Below are 15,038 nucleotides of genomic sequence, written 5' to 3'. Positions count from 1 at the left end.
TTGATTTTGAAATTCTCAGAAGTGCCCGTCTACTCCATCCAGGAAATTAAAACATTTTGCACAGCATCAAAATAGTACCGAGTCCTGCAAAAACAATGTTCACTACTATATTAATTTTTTAACCATTTGCGCACACACATTATGGTAATTTCTTCTACTTCATATTGCAGCATATTAACACTTTATGTCTTTTTTAAAAACTACCCACAAAACATGACAGTACAAAAAACAAATACACAGTTTCATTTATGCATAAAAATTTTAATAAGATGTACAGATGTCTCTGTCTGAAAGGAATCAAAAACCCTATTTAACAGAAAGTTTAAGAGTCCATTCAACACCAGAATCAAATAAAGGGAGAGAATCTTATCTTGTTCTGTCTAGGATGTCCTAAATACATGTTCTTCAAAAAAAAAAAAAAAAAAAAAACCCAACCGCCATTCTTTTGGTCCAGAATCCTGTAGTTTTCAAGTTAGCAGGTGGGATAGCACTAAGTCTATGAGCGAGTGTATTTGCCCCAGATGTGCAACATAAATACAGATGCAATAAAGAGGAGACTCATAACAAGAACTGGAACAGGGCCACTAAAAAAAAAAAAGCAAAGAAGTTTATCAACCGCTAGAATAGGTAAATATCAGTTTTCAAGAACAGTCACGTAATTTATGGAGTGCAGTACTACAAAAATAATGATGATTCTTTGCATTACCTCAAGGAAATACTATTAGACTAATTCATGGAAAAACCATCAAGTATACTATACATGATAACTCAATGGAGCCTCCATCTCTAGAAGAAATCTCTGCATATTGGATTGTGGAAACCATCAACAGGGGATCATTATCACCCTCATATCCCAGTTTGCAAGCTTCCAGAAATATCTGGGTAACTGCAGTTGGGGGGAAAGGCTAAACTAGAGAGATTGCTGCTGGATCCCAATGTCCCGAACGAATCAAAGAATAAATTACAATACCAGCTTTTCTTCTCAAATATTCATGTTTATGTTCTCATCAAAAACAGTAAATAATTATTACTTAGACTCCAACTGTTAAAATGCAAATACTGAGCAATGCACCACAGTAACACTTGTTCTATTCTGTATGATTGGGATAATGAACTTATTAAGCAAGGGCATTCTGGAGTAACAACTGCCAAGTCCATTTCCTCCACCCCTGCTTCTCCCTGCCACTCATATTCCCCCTCCAGCTCGTCTAGTGTTGGAAGCAGTAGTCTACAAACTCTTTAGGCAACACAAGAAAACATGCCTACAACAGCAGCGTTTGCCTTTTCAGACCCATGGCCCACTTTTAGTACAAATATACATTACAGGACCCACTTCTTAATTTTTACCATATCTGTGCATAGCAGAAGCACTGATGGTACAAGAAGTAAATCCCTCTGTGTTCAAAGTGGCTTATTTCCAAGCAAGATTGCAGCCTTCGTCTCTGACTTCATGCTGTGCCTCACCCCACACACCCCATCAACCAGAAATAGGTGGGGGATCACCCTAGCAGCTGAACTGGGATTGTGGAGGGCTTTGGAAGTCCAGCTCAACTGCAGGGCTGATACACACACAACCCCCGTGCCAATTCTGGAGCCAGAGGGAAAGGATGGGGCTCCAAGAATCACTATTAGGGCTGCCACATTCATTGAAAAGAATTCCTGGACAAAATGCTCAAAGTGGGGGTAGGGGAATTGGGGGGGGGGATTTGAAAACCCTCCTTTTTTTGACCAGGAGTTTTAAACTAGCAGTAGTAGGACTGGACAGACTGCTCAGGGGATTCTGAGCTTGACAGCTGTTAGCATTCTTGCCTAGGAGAAAGTTAGGAGTGCTTCACCTCAATAAATACAATCAAATATGAGAAATAAATATAATGGCAGTAACACAAATGCAAGAGATACTTCACAGCTACACCCAGAAGTCCATTAGTACTCTTGCGAACTCTAGAGATTCTCTAGGAGGAGAGAAAGGGGTTTAGTGAACCATATATAGCCAGCCTAGCCAGTTGGTAGCACTGGCACCAGAGAGAAAGGGTAAGAACATGGGGCTTTTAAACACTGGCACTATGTATCTACAATGCTGGTACAAAAACACCAGAAAATGGGTCAGAGTTATTATAGCAATATTCCCACTAAAATTCCTGGATATTTCATGTCCAGGTCAACACTTTTCCTACATCGGACACAGGATATCCAATTCCCGGACTCTCCAGGCCAATCCTGAACAAACAGCAATCCTAGTTGCAACTCCGTGCCACTCAACTGGCCAGCCCTAGCCATCACCTTGGTGCTCAAGAGAGGATCTTCCCCATAATTGCATTGTGAAGGGATGACTCCTGTCCATTCCCCAATTCAATGCTGGAGAGGATGGCTGGGGCTTCACTCATCATTCTCAACAGAAGCTGCTGAAATACTGACCATGATAAGGGTAGCACATAGAACTGCAGAACCCTCACCAGTCACATTACTGTACTGCTGATTTTTTAAAAGTCTACACCCTATACATCTAGGAAGAGGAAGAATGCTCTAATAACTAAGTCAACTATTGCTTTTTTAAAGTTTTTACATACACTTTAAGCCCAGGGGAATCCTCTGTATAGAATCGCCACATGCCACCAGTGCCTGCAGAAGCTGTACGTCCAGCACTTCTTGTTCCACAGCTAGCACTTTTCCTGCAAAAATAAATCAGATGCACCAGTGGTGACCAAATAATCAACATTCCTCCCTACCAAGCTTTTCTTGTGCCACTGCCAGATTTTAGCTTTTTAAATACTTATTTAGATCAGCAGATACAGGTTTTGGTCAGCTTACATAGCAGTGAACAACAATAAGTTGCAGAAGTGTTCCTCCCTTCATATTGAGAAGACTCAGTTCCTTCATTGCTTTTAGGAAATACAGAAAGATGTTCCCATTTTGGCAGGCTAACCACTGGTGGCCAGTTTTTTTGTATTAACTTGTGTCAATTTTTTTAAAAAAAGTTTTTTGTTTCTCTATACTTAACTTTGTATAAGCTTCTCTGAATATATGAATATAGCAAAACATGGTGCTTTAAATAAACGTTTAAGAAGTACATGTGCTCAAGCAACTCACTAAAAAGAGAGAGAAGATTTCTAGACTACTTCATAGCCATTTATCTGTTTTTTGATTATTTACTCCACAATGCCATTTCTAACGACAGTCAAAGCAGACGTTATTCTACACAGAAAGATAAGCAATTTAACTCCGGTGTTAAGCAATTCCTCTCGACAACGTCTTCATTTCTACAGCGTACCACTAGAGAAAAAAGTTCCTATAAGCCAAAATACACCCTCCCTACCTCTGTCGTACGGTAGATCCTGCAGCTCGCGGGGCTACCGCTTTGCTGGGAGAGCGACCGGAGGCGCCCACATTGGTAGCGCTGGGATTTGGGCCCGGCTAGGAAGAGATAAATGGGCAGATGATTAGTACACAAAAGAAGCGAGGACGACGGTCCTCCCCGCCACCCCACACTCTCCCCATCCCCTTACCATGCCAGCTGTTGCGTTAATCGGTTCTTCACGCCCTTCGCTCCCAACGCTTACAGCACAGGACACGTCGCCTGAATCCTCTACCCAGCTGAAAAGGGGACCTTACTCCACTTCAAAGGTTAGGACCCCTAGGTCCGGCTGCCATTCTCAGTGCCTAACTCCAATCAACATTTTCCATAGCAAAAAGAAACTGCAGGGCCCAAACACCGCTCATTTCCTCCAGAAAGATCGACTACGGCCTCCCTCATCCAGTTCCGATCAGTACTGGCTGTATTACGAAAACAAGGCGAAAAACAGGCAATATCTAAGAGACCCCATTGGTAGGACGCTTTTAGGACGTACGTTTGAGAGCTGAGCGAGAGTACGCCGCGCATGCGTATTAAACAAGTGCCACGTGGCCCGGAAGCTTGGTGTAAAGAGAGTCATGGCCGCTACGGCAACGGAGCGCGAACAGCGAAACAGCCCATCTGTTTTTTTCCTACACCCAGATCTGGGTATCGGTGGAGCAGAGCGGTTGATCGTAGACGCTGCTCTCGCACTACGCTCCCGGGGCTGCCGCGTACAGATCTGGACACCACGCTACGACCCCGAGCGCTGCTTCTCCGAGACGCGCAAGCTGGAAGTGCGAACGGCGGGTGGCTGGTTGCCGCGGAGCATTCTGGGACGAGGCCACGCCCTCTGCGCTGCTCTGCGGATGATCTGGCTGGCGTTGCACGTGCTGCTCCTCAGCGGGGAAGAGTTCGACGTCTTTATTTGCGACCAGGTGGGCGCGCGCAAGCGGCAATGCGGGGGCTTGAGGTAGATCAGTAGGGGTAACCTTTAGGCGCAACACTGTCTGCCTGTTTCCCATTTTATCTCTCTGTACGTGGACAGGTCGAGGCCTTTAAAAATAAAGTCTAGTAATCTAGCCCAATTAATGTGATATAAAGGTGAACACAGGAAGCTGCCATATATCGAGTCAGACCATTGGTCTATGTAGCTCAGCATTGTCTACACAGACTTGCAGCAGCTTCTCCAAGGTTGCAGGCAGGAGTCTCTCTCAGCCCTATCGTGGAGATGACAGGGAGGGAACTTGGAACCTTCTGCTTTTCCCAGAGCGGCTCCATCTCCTGAGGGGAATATCTTACAGTGCTTACCCATGTGATTGATCGATTGATTGATGTGGTCTTCCATTCAAATGCAACCAGGGTGGACCCTGCTTAGCTAAGGGGACAATTCATGCTTTCTATCACAAGACCAGCTCTCCTCCCCAAGTACTAGCCATTCTTATTCTTATTTTCATCACCATTGAAAGAATGTATGTATTCTTTAATAATGGGCTGGTTTGGACAATTGTTTGCCAGCACATGAAGTAACATGAGGAGATGCCAAGAGTGCAGATGCCCTGACTTCCTCGTGTAGCATCCTTTAATCGCAGGAGAGGGGCATTCATCTAAATTGCTGGAGCAGTGCAGAGGGGTGCATCAGACAAGTGTCCCCTCCCATGATCAAAAGGATGCCCTGAGAGCACATTGATTGGAAGGTCCACTGGTGATGTCAGGGCAGGCATGCTTCTGTTATGTCCTCAGTGTTACCACGTGTGCCAGTGGACAACTGTCCAAACTGGCCATGGTTTGGGAAAAGGAATGGGAAAATGGTTCCACACCCCAAAAGTCTTAAAGGAGTTGCTGTTGCTCTTTCCTTGCTAAATGCTGTAGAAGTAAAGCACCTATTTCTTATATTGCATAAAATCCATACTTGCTTAATCAGGGATTAATTCCCAGAGCATTGCTCAATAGATGCAATTTTTGTCTACTTCACCCCACTATCTATCAGTGAGGCCTCAGGAAAAGCAAGGGAAGGGGCATCTTCAAAACTCTCTTTCTGTGTCCAAAGCATCCATGGACTCCAAGCCCATGAGAAAAAGCAGTGTAAGGAATGTTTCCCTCTTCCCCCGCCCCTTCCCACCATAGAGCTGGCTTGCAACATTACTCTGTATGTGTCTAATTTAGGGATAACTCTTCATATTGCTTCCAGGATAGGGCAGAATTACATGTGACAAGATTTTATATGCTTCCTAACTCCATATTGGTCTAGTTTTGTAGTAATTGCTTACTCCAGATGCAATTTTCCTGCAAAAACACGTTAGTGGTTCTGTCACTTTGCCCATAACAGCCATTTTCACCAACAGTCTGGTGCATGAAATTCCCAAAGGAAATGTAGTGGTTTCCTTCCTGTGAGCAAAAAAGTATCCAGGGTACAAAAATTCTGCCAGAAACTAATTGGATTGTCTCCTGGGAGTAACTCTGGCCCATGGTAAGTACCAGCTATCACACTGCTCCCAAGAATGCTCTGCATTACAGAATAGATGTTGCATGGCTTGACCATGCTCAAAGGATCACAAATAGCACGAGAGTCATTTATTTGTTTGCCAGTGAACACTCCACCGCTGTGCTCTTATGCAATCCCTGTATTTAGTTATTTGAAATCAATATCCCTTGCTAACTGAGCAGAGGTACCTTTTTAAAGTGCTGATTTTCTTTATTGAGCAGGGGGAGAGCAACTGGCCCTATCCAGCCCATGCACAACATCCCTCCAGTGGTTGTTGCTGGTGTCTGTCTTATGTTTCTTTTTCAATTGTGAGCCCTTTGGGGACAGGGAGCCTATTTTTTTTTATTTTTTAGAAAATTTGATTTCTATACCGCCCTTCCAAAAGTTGCTCAGGGCGGTTTACACAGAGAAATAACAAAATATAGCAATTTATATCTTTGTAAACCACTTTTGGAACTTCTGTTGAAAAGCGGTATATAAATATCCGTTGTATTCGTAATATGGCTGTGAAATGTGATAGGTCTAGGAATGGTCAGAAGTTGAAGTCTTCCAAAGTTTTAAAAGAACTTGCTAAGTTGCTTACTCTGTTTTTTCAATAATATCTTAATTTCTGTAACAAAACACTGTATTTATTAGATAATTGTATGCGACAGTACAATTCTTAATCTAAGACATAATACAGTATTTAATCTAGGATCAGATCTGGGTTAGTCATCTGCTCAGACACCCTTAACAAGATTGCGCTGACCCTGGCTACCTGGATGGGCCACGACTTTACCTGCATGGCACCCATAGATGCCTGTAATTAGAACGGACCATGCCTGCTGACACTCTAGCCTCCCCACCACACTCCATGGCCATGCAGCCAGAACACCTTTGGCTGCACTCTTCCTGAACACACACCATGCCATCCACACCTGACATGCCCACCTACACCTTCCTTCACAACTGCATCACCTCCTTTTAAAGGAATACAAATGCAGGTCACGGCTGACAGCAGAGGACACACACACTATCTCTGCCCATGCTTCCTCAGCCTGGACCCATGCTGTGAAGAATGGGCTACACACACAATACCTGATGTATACCACATGCCCTTGGCTTACAGGAATGAACCCCAGCCTCCTGGGATGCCTAGTGAATAGCGTCCACAATTGCCCTCACTCCTGACTGACTCCCACACATGAATGGGACCAGAACACACACCTGCAATAAGGGGCAACAGAACTTGACCTTGCCCAAAAGCCCAACCGCCTGCCCCTCCTCGGGCCCAGCAACGCATTGGTGGAGCACCTGCATTGCATGCAGAACATCTCAAGTGCCTTCCCTGGCAGTGCCTGGAACCTTGCAGAGCCACTGCCAGTCAGTGTATACCTGGCCTGCACAACTGCCCCCCCCCCCGCCCCCGTGGTTCCTGCATCACATTTCCACTCATCCTTGCTTCATTGAATAGTCGGGGATGATGGGATTCATACTCCATCCGCAGCTGGAGGACTGAAATTGTGTGGGCAGGTGTGGACAATTCCAGGTACATGGGCAAAGGGCCTGTAAGATAAAGTTTACTATGTTCCCATGTAATGTACAGCAGCACTATAGTAGTATCCTCTTCCACCCTCCCCTGGGTTCCCAAGTGATCCACAGCCATCATCTGCCAAGGGACACAGCTGCAGCTTGGGAACCCTATGGAAGCTGGCACCCCATCACTCACTCCTGCCCCATGGAAGGTGCTGTGCAGATTATACACCTGGGAAAACAATTCTGCTCCTGAGGAAAAAACACCAGCATGGCAGCACACTAGACAATGGCACATCCCCACACCGGCATACCCACAACCCCACTGCATAGACCAGTATCTCACACAAATCCCCCAAACAGTTCTGGCCCATAGCCACTCAGCCAGAGGCCAAAGGGAGATCCCCACCACTGCCAAGCAGGGAGAACCCAAGAGTGACAATGGTATACCTCAGCAGTTGACACCAAAGAAGCTCTGGGCCGTGGCCTGGAATGACAAGGAAACTACTGTTCTGGTGAATCTCTGGATAGATCAGGGAGTCCAAGACAAGACTTTGAAGCTATTCCACAGTGCAGCAGTGTACTGCCATATTGCACGGGAGATGGCACAGTGTGGATATGAGTGAACAGGAACAGTGCTGCAAGTGCATAATTGTCCTCTGCCAAAGGTTCAAGGTGGTTATGGAGCACAGCAAATGCCCAGATGTATGTCCTCAAACTGTGCCTTTCTGTGACAAGTTTGTAGCCACATTCCTGGAACACAATACTGCTATACCAGGGACAACCATGCACATGAAGGTGTCTGTCCACTTGTTGCCACGTACCCAGCTGCCATCCTCTCGTCCATCATGTTCTCCCCTTGCAGACCCACCCTCCGCCTCTACAGTGCACACAGCCAGGGCCCAGCAGCAGCAGATGACAGCCAGGCAAATGGTCTTGGCCCCCGTCATGGGGCCCATTGGCAAACCCCAAGCAGCTATTGTTGGGGATGGTGTACTGGTCATCAAGGCGAAGAAGAACTTCATGATGCAGTACTTTAATCTCTGTCTGGAGGCAGATAAGACATAGAGCAAGTGGAGGAACCTCAAAGCTCTGGCGTGCCATGAAAGGAAATGTAGTGGAGCATGGGGGCAGTTTGAGGAAATGGTGCCCTATGTGCAGCAAACAGCTACCCCAGAGCTAGTGGTTCCCATCCCATGGGAATCATCCCCTATGCAGTCTATCATTGTGGAGTCAAAGGCATCCAAACCGCTTATTTTTTCATAACAGTTCAATTTTGATTTTCACACACGTTCAGTATTTCTCATTCAGGTGTATTTTGTACTCATACCACAATGTGGTACCTCAAAATTGTAACCTGGCTATGAATATCCTCTTCTTTGTGCTTATTCTAATATTGTACACCTATCATTGGCCACATCCCAACTAATACTACGGCAGTGTAACAAACATGCAAGAAGGTCACATAGCTAAGTGGATGTTCTAAATGGTTCAGTCTCTTGGGCTCTTGGTCTGCTTGCACAAACATTGGGCTTGTAGGGTGAGGAGAGTGGATAGAAGGCCTGTGCAGTCGGGAGGTTTTGGATGTTCTGATGCACGTTTTTCCCGCCACATCACATGGAGGCAGCTGCTCCTGGTGCAATCGATACCAGGTAGTACTTTCTGGGCCCAGTGCAGGGGGTTCATTTTTATTGGGACCAGTATCTGCACAAGGGAGGCTGAGAGGGCTTGTGGGGACACCTGAGGTCCATAGTTCATCCCATGGGGACAGCTCTAGGAGGAACTACAGTCCTCAGCATCCTTGCGCACCTTCCCAGCCTCCCTGCATGCTTCCAGACTCTGCAGTGTGGGTGCTGGTTCCGATTAAAAAGGAACCCCCTGTACTGAACCCAGAAAATACTACCTGGTGCCAATTGCACGCAAGAGTACCTGCTTCCATGCGGGGGGCAGGGTGTGTGTATCAGAGCATCCGATAACCCTCAACTGCACAGGCCTAGTGGATAGCTTTGCATCATTCCTTGCAACATATATGGACCGGGAAAGGGGTTTCACAGCAGGAGGTGTGCAATAGGTTGGATTGTGCAAGCATGCCCTATTGCACCAGTGCAACACTAGTCTGGACTTAGCAGAAGTAGCTAGTGCAACATCCTTGCTCCAGTGCAGCATGCTTGCACTAGTCTGGATGTCCGCCAACAACTTTTCACAAGGAACTTCACATGGAGCAGGTGGGGAAATTGTACTTTTTCTGAAAATTTCATGACTGTGATTTCAAGTATGGGAGGGTGATTTCGAAGATTTTCAAATACTTTATTGCGGTCACAGATCAGTGCAATAAAAATACATACACACAGAAACCAAACAGAGTAAACCATAAAAGTTGTAATATAACATTAACAAGTTAAACCTCAAAACAGAACAGCTAAATTGAATTCATAATGAGCTGGTGAGTTTTGCTGGCTGTCAAACAAAACCTAGCCACCTTATAAGAGATTAGATCATTCTGGTCAGCTAGGAGATAATCAAGATAAAAAGAGTCAGTGCGACCTGGATTACAACTTATAAAAGGAGTTATATATTTGTGCCATAGATCTCAAGAAAAATAGACGATAATTGAGCACATGAGCCGTAGTTTTGTTATCTCCCAAATTACAATGGCAAAGACGTTCTCATTTGGGATTTTTTGAAACTGCTGTTTGAGAGGCATTGCAACATGCCGACGTCAGAGCTCTGCAGTATTGTGGCACTGTAATTGAGTTAAGATATCTAGCAGGGCTTAAACTTAAAACTTGGCTACCCAAATACATAGACACCAGCAGGAATGGAACCCTGTTCACCTTGTTGCTCCATATAATATATTTGTTGCCTAACGTTTGGCACAGCAGGGAAATGACTTGCCTAGCAAGCATGAGGTTGCTAGTTCAAATCCCCACTGGTATGTTTCCCATAGTCTGGCAGATTCCCATATATGTTTCCCATTTATCGGGAAGCAGCAATATAAGAAAATGCGGAAAGGCATCACCTCATACTGTGTGGGAGGTAAACCCATCCTGTATTCTACAAAAAGGAAACCACAGGGCTCTGTGGTTGCCAGGAGTGACACGGACTCGACGGCACACTTTACTTTTATTAAGGTTTACCATGGCATTTTCATACTCCATAGATATCCGTACAGGAGGAAAGAAACCATAGTACTGCAGCCTCTCCTCTAACTTTTCCATCCCATGGGATTGGTGTCTAGTAGCACAGATGGAACTAAACCTACAGGTTGGAAAACCCAGCTTTAGCCAGAATCCAAGGATGCTAATCCATACTCTGGCCTCCACTTTAAGCAATCCTGTTTCCAGATGAAGGATAGCATTAGACACACACTGGGGTACCTGGAAAATATTCTTCAGAAACTTAGTCTGCATGGATTCCACGTCAGAGAAGTTAGAATATGTGTCAAGTTGAGCTCTATATAGGAGCTGTGCTTGAACTTTGGCGGGAAAAAGTTTTATTGCAGAGGGGACAAATTGAGTGCCCCCAGAGTGGTGGCAAGATTGAATTCTGTCAACAAATGCTGCATATAAGGAAGTATATTTGGAAGTATTGGAAGTATATTTTCCTACTAGATGTTGTAATACTAAGGCAGGATCCATAACAGGGTGACCTGCATGGAAACCAGTTTGCTCCTCAGCAAGAATATTTTTGGAGTCCATCCAATCCACTAATCACTCATATAAGTTTCTAACATACATCTTACTTGCTATACTTAGGAGACTAATAGGTCGATAATTTGCAGGTAATTTTCTTTCACCCTTTTTATAGATTGGAATTATTATTACCACTCCCCAATCCTTTGGAAGCCATGCAGTACAATCAATAAAGGAAAAGAGGGAGGCCAGAACTGGGGCACAACATGCTCAGTTATTTCTAATTACTTCTGCAGAAATGTAAACACTGCCAGTGGCTTTCCCAGGTTTAAACTGCTTTGCCAGTGAATCTATTACTGGTGGCCACTCTGGCAAATGGCCCACATCCAAATCTGAGACCATAACAGCTGCTTCATTCTTCTCATACAGTGCATGATCATGCTTCTCCCATAAGGGTGCAGGTATCGAGCAATCAATCTCAGGTGGACTACAGGATGAGTGAGATGCAACAACTTGCCAGAATAAGGATGAATTTTTGAATCTGGGTGCAGCTATCAGTTGACAAGATAATATCATGGCTGTAAGGGTGAGATTTGAGTAAACTAGGGTGCTTCTGTAGCGTTATAGAAAAGAAACTCTGAAAATGAAAAGTGATGCTAGTAGGCAATTTGCCATGTTTCATGCATTCCCAACAAATCAATGTAACTTTTTAACTTTGGTTGAAAGTAGAATTACATAACTTTTTGCTTAACTAAAGTTAATATTTAAGGCTAATAATTTTTTTGCATTCACTTTTCAAATGACAAGTTACTCCCCCAAAGCAAAAAATGTTTTATTTTTCTCCCTCTCTAACAAGGTTAAGATTATTGTCCAATATCTTGGATCAGTGTTGGGAGCTAGGCAGTGCATCTCCTGTCTTGATTTTCTCCCCTCAGTGTGGAGGAGAGGGATTTGTGCCTCTCTCCACTCCTCCTCTAGGACATTTTGGCACAGAAACTTTGATCCTCCCCTGGAGCCAAATCTATTGCACTCCTTGAATCCCTTTTCTCCTTGATGCTTTCCCTCTGCTCTTTAATAGTAGTCTGTAACCTATGCTGTCTCTATGGGGATTTCTGATTCCTCCCAAGCCTACCTCCTGCTCTTGGGAGAGCCCAAGAGTTCCCCCTTTCCACTGCTGTTGGCCTGCTGGCTGGCTGCTTGCCAACATGTACCTGCCTTCCCGCCCCTTCTCTGTTGACACACAGCATACTGTGGCAGGCATGAGTTGGTTTTGGACATATCCCACCCTCTTTCAGGTGCTGTGGAGGTCAACCAGTCAGGCGGCTTAGAGTTCAGGCAATCAGAATTTTTAAAAAAAAATCTAGAAGAAATGAAATTGTTACCCAGAACATGTATAAAGAATAGAATTAGGGTGTGTATTGTGGAGCAAATTGCAGGTGTATACAATGGTAGGTTTCAAATAGTAGGTGCAAAGAGAAACTGCTCTGAACTAATCCATGTTAGGATTTCACCCAGTCTCAGTAAAGTAATCATAAACGCGAGCTGGTTCTCATTGGTTCAGAGAGGAGAACTGATCTTGTGGTAGCAAGCATGACTTGTCCCCCTAGCTAAGCAAGGTCTACCTTAGACTAGAAGTGTGAGCACTATAAGATATTCCCTCAGGGGATGGAGCCACTCTGGGAAGAGCAAAAGGCTTCAAGTTCCCTCCCTGACTTCTCCAAAATAAGTCTAAGAGAGACTCCTGCCTGCAACCTTGGAGAAGCCGCTGCCAGTCTGTGAAGATGATCCTGAGCTAGATAGACCAATGGTCTGACTCAATATATGGCAGCTTCCTATGTTCCTATGTGTTTCCACCCCACAGAAAATGAGATAAGGCTTCCTTAAATTACTACTAGCAGAGCAGTAGTAGCTAGTCACAATGAAGAAAGAACAGCTTCTCAATTTTCTGTTCCAGATGCATCCAGGATCCCTTCTGATCCAGGTTGTTGGAAAGCATGGGAGATTTTGGCAGAGCACACCCAAACATTTACTGTTTGTTTATTCAATTTCTATATCGCCCTTCCAAAAAATGACTCAGGGCCGTTTACGCAGAGAAATAATAAATAAAGAAGATGGATCCCTGTCTCCAAAGGGCTCACAAACTAAAAAGAAACATGAAGTAAACACCAGCAACAGTCACTGGAGGTACTGTGCTGAGGGTGGATAGGGACATTTACTCTTCCCCTGCTAAATAAAAGAGAATCACCAAGTTAAAAGGTGCCTCTTTTCCAAATTAGCAGGGGTTCTAACTTTGTGGTATAAAATCTTAGCTGTTGTTTTGAATAACAGTGTTTGTCTTTCCTTTGTTTCTCCAGGTGTCTGCTTGTATTCCAATTCTCCGTCTAGCCCGAACCCACAAGAAGGTTTTGTTTTACTGTCACTTTCCCGATCAGCTCTTGACTAAGAGGGAAACCTTTATTAAACGTGTCTACAGAGCCCCACTGGACTGGTTGGAAGAGTATACAACTGGCATGGCTGATTGTATTCTTGTCAATAGTTGTTTCACAGCAAATGTTTTCAAAGAAACTTTCAAGTCCTTGTCTCACATAAATCCAGATGTCTTGTACCCTTCTTTGAATGTCAGTACATTTGATACTGTCATTTCCATGGATGTAGCTAGCATAGTTCCCAACGGCAAGAGATTCATGTTTCTTTCCATCAATAGGTATGAGAGGAAGAAAAATCTAATGTTAGCTCTGAATGCTTTACATGACCTTCGTGGAAGACTCGATGCTCAGGAGTGGAAGGAAGTTCACCTGGTTTTGGCTGGTGGCTATGACGAAGCAGTTCAAGAAAATATGGACTATTATGAAGAACTGAAAACTGCTGCTACCAAACTTAAAGTTGATGAGCACATTACATTCCTGAGATCTTTCTCTGATGAACAGAAGATAGCTCTTCTTAGTAACTGCACATGTGTGTTGTATACACCAAGTAATGAACACTTTGGCATAGTCCCTTTAGAGGCTATGTACATGAGGTGCCCAGTCATTGCAGTCAATTCAGGTGGGCCTTTGGAATCAGTCGTAAACAATGTGACGGGCTTCTTATGTGATCCTTTTCCAACCCAATTTTCAGAAGCCATGGAGAAATTTGTGAAAGACTCTACTCTAAAGAGGACAATGGGAGCTGCTGGGAGAACCAGAGTTCTAGAAAAGTTTTCATTAGAAGCATTCACTGAAAAGCTGTACCAATATGTTCATAGCTTAACACAATGAAATAAAACTCCATATTATAACTTTCCTTTGCAATATTTGAGTCCATATAAAATCAATTGATTATGTCAATTCAAGCATTGGGTCTTTCAGTTATCTCAGGATTTTCACTCTGAAATAGTGGAGATTGGTAGAAAAATTATATCTTAAACACTGTTAGGACACATTTGGTTGTATTTGTATTTTATTCTAATCCTTCTGAATCCTGATGTCAGAATTACGTATGCTTGTTGTAACTTGACGTATTTTTAGAATTTTGGTTGCTGTCTTGAAGATGACAGCAAAGTGAATTTGAAGATGTCTTCAAAATTAATGTCTTCAAAATTAAGCCAAAAATGGCTTAAATGAAATTAAAACAATAGATAATACAATCCCAATCATTGATAAATAACAAAAAGCAGCCAAAATAAGTAAAATAGAAATCAAAGCCATGAATCCAAGAAAAAAGCAAGAACAATTTGGTTAAAAGCCTTGTTCAAAAGAAACACTTAATTAGCACCTAGATGATGATGATGAAGATGTAGGCACTTCACAGATCTAAGGAAGCCATTCCAAAGATGAGGTGCTACTAAAAAGGTTGTCTCCCCAGTTGCTACCTGCCTAATTGCTGGAGGTAGGAGTAGCTGGAAAAGAGCCACAGAAAGAGATTGAGCATGTACATATAGGAGAAAGCAGACCTTTAAGTACCTTGGTCTTGAACTGTTTTAGAGGTTTGAAGGTCAAAACCAGCATTGTAAATTATACCTGGAAACAGACTAGTAGCCAATGTAGATCTTTTAGTACTAATGAGATACTTTCAAACCAGCATGCTCCAATTAACAATTCAA

General features: G+C 43.8%; 2 protein-coding genes across 2 annotated transcripts; one reads left to right on the top strand and one right to left on the bottom strand.

Annotated features, from left to right (window-relative positions):
* Window positions 1–240: 240 nt before the first annotated feature.
* SEC61B (SEC61 translocon subunit beta) lies at window positions 241–3,785 on the bottom strand. The gene is made up of 4 exons (XM_053265697.1): window positions 3,504–3,785; window positions 3,314–3,411; window positions 2,568–2,669; window positions 241–584 (listed from the first exon to the last, which is right to left on the bottom strand). The coding sequence occupies exons 1-4, from the start codon at window positions 3,504–3,506 to the stop codon at window positions 497–499; spliced, it is 291 nt and encodes a 96-aa protein (XP_053121672.1). The 5' UTR covers window positions 3,507–3,785; the 3' UTR covers window positions 241–496.
* An 81-nt stretch (window positions 3,786–3,866) lies between these two features.
* On the top strand, window positions 3,867–14,238 carry ALG2 (ALG2 alpha-1,3/1,6-mannosyltransferase). The gene is made up of 2 exons (XM_053265696.1): window positions 3,867–4,266; window positions 13,312–14,238. Exons 1-2 carry the CDS (start codon window positions 3,928–3,930, stop codon window positions 14,212–14,214), a joined length of 1,242 nt encoding a protein of 413 aa, XP_053121671.1. The 5' UTR covers window positions 3,867–3,927; the 3' UTR covers window positions 14,215–14,238.
* The last annotated feature ends 800 nt before the right edge of the window (window positions 14,239–15,038 follow it).

Source organism: Hemicordylus capensis, chromosome 6 (genome assembly GCF_027244095.1).
Source record: "Hemicordylus capensis ecotype Gifberg chromosome 6, rHemCap1.1.pri, whole genome shotgun sequence".
NCBI classification, from domain to species: Eukaryota; Metazoa; Chordata; class Lepidosauria; order Squamata; family Cordylidae; genus Hemicordylus; species Hemicordylus capensis.
This window is presented reverse-complemented; position numbering and strand designations above follow the sequence as displayed.

Excerpts from the sequence above, each read along its gene's own strand:
- SEC61B (XM_053265697.1), bottom strand. Across the intron at positions 2,670-3,313 it reads GGATCTACCGTACGACAGAG|GAAAAGTGCTAGCTGTGGAA; the intron begins GTAGGGAGGGTG and ends TTATTTTTGCAG. Across the intron at positions 585-2,567 it reads GATTCCCCTGGGCTTAAAGT|TGGCCCTGTTCCAGTTCTTG; the intron begins GTATGTAAAAAC and ends TTTTTTTTTTAG.
- ALG2 (XM_053265696.1), top strand. The coding sequence starts at position 3,928 with ATGGCCGCTACGGCAACGGAGCGCGAACAGCGAAACAGCCCATCTGTT. Across the intron at positions 4,267-13,311 it reads ACGTCTTTATTTGCGACCAG|GTGTCTGCTTGTATTCCAAT; the intron begins GTGGGCGCGCGC and ends TTGTTTCTCCAG.